We start from the raw sequence: 7,500 nt of genomic DNA, 5'->3' as shown, positions 1-7,500 counted from the left end.
TTCCTCAGCATCAATTTCAGAGGTTCTACTTCAGGCTTGACTCCCACCCATCCTTAGATTAACCCTCTCCCAAGCCGGCTTGAACCGGCCATGCTTAGTATTTTACTCTGTCTAATGCCAGACAATTTTGCTCATCAATAGGGAACCCCTGGGAGTCAAGGGGTTAAAAAGCTGTATTCCACATGGACTTTCCCTACCTGGGTGTATATAAATTATGCAAACGCCTGCAAACGTTCAGAGGTCGCTTATCCTTTGCAGAACGTCTAACATTAACCAAATGCTTTACCAGTTTGAAAAGGTCCCTTACCTGTTGTGCTGAAAACTAGGGAGAACCCTGGGTCAGTGGTATACTTCTGGTTCCAGTTGTTCAAAGGCCAGATAACTTTATATGGTAGATAAGTCACTATCTATCAGTTTCATTCTCTGCAAAGATTTCAGTATTTGCATCGTAACTGTGATGCACACTATAAGCACATCTAAGTCAAGGCTTGTATCGAACCCTTGGCCAACATTTAACATGAAGTATATTCTATAATCTGGATAGTGACTTATACACTGGATAAAGTTATCCACCGTTTAACCAACTGTGGCCTGGTGGTATGGGGTATGTATAAGACAGTCTTTTGTAATGGGTTTTCTTAACAGGAAATCGCACATTTGATTTCATGGTAAGAAAGAGTCACTTTAGAGGCCTTGTTGATTTGTTAACTCTTTCTCCTTATTTCCTACTTTGCTTCTCTAGCATGTCAGACTTGTCCATTTCTGAAATAATGAGACAGTTTAATGAAAGAAAATCTCAAATGAACAAATCAAAGAGAAGGCCATACTCCGCATCAGTTTATACCAGCATGAGTTCATCAAGGAAGTTCGACAGCAGTGATGAAAAACACTCCACACGAAACAACAATGCCTTTATCACAGGTGATTAGTAACTATGAAATAAATTACATACAGCATACTGAACTGTCACTTGTTGTGTGTGATTTTGAAAAAGGTCACCTTGGCAAATCTTGGCAAAAAAACGTGTAACTAGTCGGGAAAGTAGTAGCAGCCCTCTGACAGTCAATTGATTAATCAGTAAGATTTGCCATTCCACAAATCACATATATTTGAGCCAATTTCCAGTGGCTTACATGTTGGCTTGTAATATCATGAATGACTGATAAATTCTACAGCATGTGTTACAAATTTATCCTCTACGGTTGCAATTCAAATGATGAACTTGCAATCATGACTGGCCAGCTGATCTATTAAATGTAAGATATCAAAGTAACTTTCATCTTATTACCCTAATAGCTCGCTGGCTTGGACATTGTCCTAATTTAGTAAGAAATATGTCTTCTTTCTGTCATTTCATGAAAAAGGGAAATTTAAAAATTATTTATGATTTCCATGGAAGGCATTTGACACTTACCAACTTAAAGAAAAAAAAACACATTTAAGGTTCAAACCTCTTACTAGTCACTAGCTGGCAAATTAGTAATCACCAGAAGTGTGGTCCCTGAATAAAAGCGCTCTTTGATGACAGAAAGACACAATCAGCTCTTCCTTGAGTTAGAAAGTATTTCACACACTGATATTACAAAGAGAGAAGTAATCCTCGCCCTTATTTTGGACAATTTAAGCAATTGTCTCTTGACAACATCTAAAAAATACAGGTGGCTACAATGGGATTTGAACCCATGACATCTGCAATACAGGTGCAATGCTCTACCAACTGAGCTATGAAGCCACTCATTTGGGAGCAGGTCAATTTGTTGGGCTCATGTGTCCCTGTGAATGGACTCTATGAAAGAAATGTACATATTGAAGTGCGGGCTATAGACGAAAGAGAGAAATGACCCTCCTCCTATTAATGTGATTAATCCCACATTATTTATACTGGTATGTCACCTATTTTGATTTCTATCCTTTTGAAAGACAATGAGATTCTTAACCTCCCCTCACGAAGTATTTTCTTGGTAATATTTGAAACTGTTGTATCCGTTCTGTATCAATAAAAATGCATTTGTTGCCCCAAATATTTTTCAGTGAAGGGGCAGACAGTAACACCGCAGTTTCGCCAACCTCATGGATTCCAACAAGCCTTTGAAAGTAAAACTGATGACACAGCATTTAAAGGTACTGGTACCATGAAACATGCGTACCGTTGATTCATTTCATGAAGTGCATTCTCTTGTGTTACTTGGGGTAACATTATATTTGGGAAAGTCATGGGCCAGAACTTGAATAGAGTGGAAAGGAAATTAGAGAGAAATGGAAAATGCAGGGACACTATTAACACAGTAACAGCGGGAGTCGTTGAAAAGCATACGGGAGCAACTTATTACTCACACCTCACTAACCCTGTTGTGTGGTGCCTGATCGCTGACCGAATGTTTAGGCTGTTTGTTGACTGGTTTTCTTCCAGTGACACGGCTTATTAACTCTGTATTATTTCTTAGGATTAATAATGGTAATAGGACTGAATGCAGTCCAATAATATTCAGTCTGTAATCATACGAGTGATTAACAAAATGAGATGATTGCGTAGCTGGAGTCTGATTTGTTTAATCACGAGTATGATTACAGACCGAATTGGACGACACAAAGTCCTATATTTATCAATTAATCATAACCATTGCAATTTCCGAGAAAACAAATGCATTCCTTTTTTACTGTCTAATGCAACAAATTTGTCCATTTTGGACAAAACCCCAGTTTGGTAGGGTAAGTTTTTGTTGCTATGGTTACGGTAAATTCTGTGATTGGTGGATTAAGCTGAGTGCACTTAATATGATTGGCTGATGTAACTGCCTGATTACAGGTGTGCAATTACAGCCAACTGTCCGATTAGATTGTCCGATTACAACCCTACAAAATAATTAGTGAAAAATAAAGCAGTTAATGCACCAATCAAATTTGAGAAAGTTGCAATGGTTATGATTATCTATATAATCGTAACTATTACAAAATTCTCGAATCTGATTGGTTCTGTGCGCGCCTATTTGTCGCGTAATTGGCGCGCGATCACGTGGGTGTCCAATTAAAGGTATCCAATTTAGCTACCTGTAATTGGACACCTATGCCATTTTGCACGTCAATCATATGCACTTGGATGGGGTCTTTCTTGTTGTTTTCCTACTGTTTGCGAAACAGATTCAATATAATTTCAACTTTTTCACACAAAAAGGTATTCAAAGACTGTTTATCCTCGAATTTTGTAATAGTTACGATTGATTGGTAATTGAACCTCGTGTCGTACAATTACAACAAGTATGTGTCTTTCGTGTCTTCCACAGTCAGAATTTTGCGTATTCGAGCTATAAAGCACGCTGGAAGATTGGACAGCGCGTGAAAAGCTTAAGACTTGCTCGAGGTGCGGCCGGAAGCAACTGGAGCATACCTAGTATAATTTATCTCGTTTTCGGAAAAGCTGGTTGCAGCCAACGGCGTGAGTTCAGTTTAAAATTAATTTGTTTTTTTATGCCAATTTAGGACTGTTGTATCTTGATGAAAAAGCGAAACATCAATCTCCCACATTTGATGGACTCCTAGAGTTTTCGGCAGCGTTTAATGACGACGAGGATGACCCGTGTGATATACCTCCCCCTCCCAATGCATCACCTGAAGCAGACTCTCCGGGATTTAGAGAATCTATTGAACACTCGTTGAACGAGGATGATGATGAGGAAATCGACAAATCTTCGGAAGTGACGTCATCTTGGGCAGGTTGTCGCTCTTTGGTGTTCGCTATTCCAACTGGTAACGAGGGTGGGAGCGAAGACGAAATTGATTACAACGAGTTCAAACCTGGACGAGTTTCAGCGGATTATGTGCGGAAAAGTGAGTTTCTGCTTGAAAAAGTGGACGAGAAAAATCTAACGGAAGCTGTTGAAATATCCGACATGTTACAAGATATGGAAAGTGCAAAGCAGAAGATAGGTAATCTACGCATCAGCCCTCGCGATTTGATAGATCTTGACACTGACTCAACGAGGCAGAGTACACCTGAAGGAACACCACCTCCTGCAGAGGTGTTGGATGTTATTGTACCTTCTGTTCACATAACTGATAAACAGATCAGCCGCGCGTCTGTTGAGAAAGTCACTAGCCTAGGAGATGGGTCGTATGAAGCGTTTTGGGTTGAAGAACCTGTAGGTCGCGTTGCATCAAATGCGTTGCCCCCAAGAAATAACCGTGCTTGTTCGGCAAAGTACCTGAGCCAACGTGAAAAGCATTCTGCGCGCGTTAAAAAACATGAAAGCGAGGGCTCGCTAGTACTGAAAGGAAAAATTGTAGAGTTCTTCAACTCAGAGGACTTGATAGCCGGAAGCCGGGATAGACATTTGAGTAGAACTTCAGAAACTAAAAGCGATTTGAACCAGTCTTGTTTTACAGACGAAACGAGAAACGCGATGGAGACAACTGCCAGTCAAAATAAAAAGGTAAGAGAGTTTTAAAGGAGAACAGCACGAGTAAATATCGTTATTTCGAGCCCAGTTTGCTGTTCAATGTACCAAGCTGTAGCGAGCTTTAGTGAAGGAGCTTGAAGGAGATGGCACTAAACGGAAATGAAAACAGCTTCAACTGTTCTCGTTGTAGAAAATCAGTGACAGTTTTCTGACCGGATTGGTGGGAACGGCCTTAAAATGAAAATGAAGAAACATGTGTTTGAAGGAGTTCTCGTGGCTATTACCAAAGCTCGGGATGACGTACTCTCGTTTCACCCTAAAATCATCGCCAATGAAGACACGAGCATGAGTGTCGAACGTTGGGTCTGGAATCGTAACTTTGGAAGTTGCATGCGAGAGTCGCCATCAAACCTTGTATGATTTTCACTGGTGCATTTACCTTAAAATACTCTGACTTATTGAAAAAATAATTCACCGGCTTCCATTGTCAAAGTGATATAGAGAGAAGGCGTTTATAGGGATTGTAACAAACCACAAGTACTCTTTTCGCAATTTTGGAAGGTGGTTTCGTTTAGGTTTCCAATCAAATCATCTCTAAGGGTAATGTCACTTGGCTATACACAGGGAAAGACGCCTTACTTCTTGTTCAGTGAGGTCTAATGCTCAAAAGCGCGTGCGTTTTCACGACTCGAACTGCAATAACCTCACATGGAAAATAAGTACAATAATACTAATAGAACGTACATTTAATGTTATTCCTCTCTTGAAGATGGTTACAAAACGACCATTACCGCAAAGGAGCTCTTTCAAGGCGGATAAAAGGCAGTCTTTTAAAGGAAAAGATAATTTCCAGAGAAAAAACACTGGGGCAGATAAAACGGTGACAAAGTCATCTTTACGAAAGTCAAACTCAGATGGATTTCTACAGCTTTCTGTAACATCTGACAGTAATGCTAAAAAGTCAGTGACATTTAGTCAAGATGTACTGACTGGAGATAGTACAGGAGAATTTGACTGCAATGAAACTGAACATTCACTTGATAATTTAAACGAGACAACAAACACCGATATGACCCAAGAGCCCCTCGAGAAGCGAACGCCAAACAGTCGTTTGTGGTCGCACCCTGGAGTTGTCATTCAAAACGGATTCGAAATGCGAGAAGCAGGCTTCCAGGGGAGGGAAGGCCTTGAATCTTCCCCTCAGAGTAATCAAACGTCGAAGGATAGCAATCAACAGAGAAAATCCGCTCAAAGTTCAAGAGCGAAACTCTTGGCGAAACTGAAAGAAAGCCCTATCGAGAAGGAACCATGTGCGTGCAGAACAGTTACCAGGCCTACCGCTGCGCTTTTGGCGGAGGCGAGAAAGGGAGACGCTGGAACGAGAGAGAAATCAACGAGGAATGAAAGGCTCTTGGTATGTGTTAAGCTTGTTAAAAAAACTCTATCCACTCCAGTTGGCTAAAGAAGTAGAGTTCCGGAAATGAACAATATATATGTTCAGAAATGCGCGTAAGTTGATGCGCGTTGATAGCGCTACGTCGCAAAGTGTCCCCTCGCCCCAAGTTCAACATCACTCGTGTCTGGGAATGCAGAAAATTAACGTCACAAAGTGTCCTTTAAACTTTTTATCCTCTAGTGCATACTAACAGCTGCATTTTCCTTAAAAAAATTGCCCTAACGCTTACCCTATTGCTCGAAATAGGTAGCAAATGCTTATACTTAACGGGACCCTTCGTGCTGGATATCAAAATCTGTTCCATGTTCGCTGAAACATGGTTCTTCTAAGTTGCCAAGTGTTTGGGTGATGATGATGATGATGAGAGCATTCCCTTTGCGCGTGGAAACAAATACTTTAAAATGTTAAACAAAACAAAAAAGGCAAGGTGTGGCCAACACGTCACACGAGCGCACAACCATTTCATCCGCACAATTAGCAGCCATGGACAGCTGTTTCGGCCTTGCTGGGCCCTCATCAGCATGGCGTAGCCAACATACCAGGCGGGTGTTGGCCACACCGGGTTGGTGTTAGCTTGTGTCACCTTTTTTGTTTTGTTTTGTTTTTTTTTTTCACTGTAAAATGTAATCGTAACACAAATACCACATGCGTAGGCTTTGGTATACCTGTAGTCAGTATTGAAATACCAAGCTCACCATTCGTTTGAATATGTTTTTGATTTTATGTCTTATGACATCTGACGAAAGTTCATAACCCTGAAGTCTCGATCTGCGATGGTATTGCCGATTTTTATAACGGCTACAGCTAGATTTTTGCGGGAAGAAAACGTAGCGACAGTTGCGTTTCCACGCACGATCTTGCATTTAGCACGTGCAATACCTCGTGCAGCCCCGGGTTGCGGACCAATTAGGAGGGTTGCCGTCGTTAGGCCTGATCTGATTGGCCATTATTCGACGGGACCTGCATTCTAAATAGGCCATTTCCGAGTTCATGTCTGTCTCCTCTTCAAAGCGCGTCTAAGTGCGATTTTTTTTGTGGTGGTAATTAGTTTCACTTTACATATGAATGAAAACTATAGGAAAAACTTTGCACTTAGACTCGCTTTGAAGAGGAGGCCGACATGAACTCGGAAATGGCCTATTTGGATAATACTGTAAACTGATTGGCCAAGACCAAAAGCGAGAAGAGATCGACACGTCTGGGTTACGGACTTCTGCATCTGATCAAGGGTTTGTTTTTCTCTAAAGAAAAGTCGCTCTGCTCGGCCCAGTTCAGCACCAATGAGACGATCTTCAATAAGCAATGAACATGAGGTGCAAAGACCGAAATCTCCGAGCAGAAAACCGCGTGCAATGTCTGCTATAGTGCAGGTGAGTTAACGCGAAAAAAGCAATTCTTTTTTCTTTTAACTGAGCCAGGTGACCCTTTGTTACGCTATCGCTTTTTGCGTCATTGTTGTCAAAAGAATTATACTAAAACTGGAGCGGTTTTTTTTTGTTACAAAAAGGCGTTTCCAAAAGTCTCCATTTCAACCATTTTATAGTTCCTCGTGTTCGTCGGTGCTTTAGGGAGTTGTAGCGTGTATAGCCAGCCCAAACATCACCAAGAAGTATACTCTGTCAAAAAAAATGCATTAGTGTGGATTGGCCT

General features: G+C 41.0%; 1 protein-coding gene and 1 non-coding gene across 2 annotated transcripts in view; one reads left to right on the top strand and one right to left on the bottom strand.

Moving 5' to 3' along the window:
* LOC138023600 (uncharacterized) overlaps positions 1 to 7,500 on the top strand; it is an 18,860-nt gene that overhangs the window by 1,763 nt on the left and 9,597 nt on the right. The window contains exons 3-7 of the mRNA XM_068870624.1: positions 743 to 921; positions 2,032 to 2,121; positions 3,478 to 4,427; positions 5,164 to 5,808; positions 7,098 to 7,220. Of these exons, the coding sequence (XP_068726725.1) occupies positions 743 to 921; positions 2,032 to 2,121; positions 3,478 to 4,427; positions 5,164 to 5,808; positions 7,098 to 7,220 (1,987 nt within the window). The remainder of the gene's footprint in view (positions 1 to 742; positions 922 to 2,031; positions 2,122 to 3,477; positions 4,428 to 5,163; positions 5,809 to 7,097; positions 7,221 to 7,500) is intronic.
* Trnat-ugu (transfer RNA threonine (anticodon UGU)) lies at positions 1,660 to 1,732 on the bottom strand. Its single transcript has one exon. It is a non-coding gene; the product is annotated as a tRNA-Thr (tRNA).

This window comes from Montipora capricornis, chromosome 2, assembly GCF_036669925.1.
Source record: "Montipora capricornis isolate CH-2021 chromosome 2, ASM3666992v2, whole genome shotgun sequence".
NCBI classification, from domain to species: domain Eukaryota; kingdom Metazoa; phylum Cnidaria; class Anthozoa; order Scleractinia; family Acroporidae; genus Montipora; species Montipora capricornis.
Note: the sequence above shows the minus strand (reverse complement) of the source record. Positions and strands in the feature narration are given on the sequence as shown.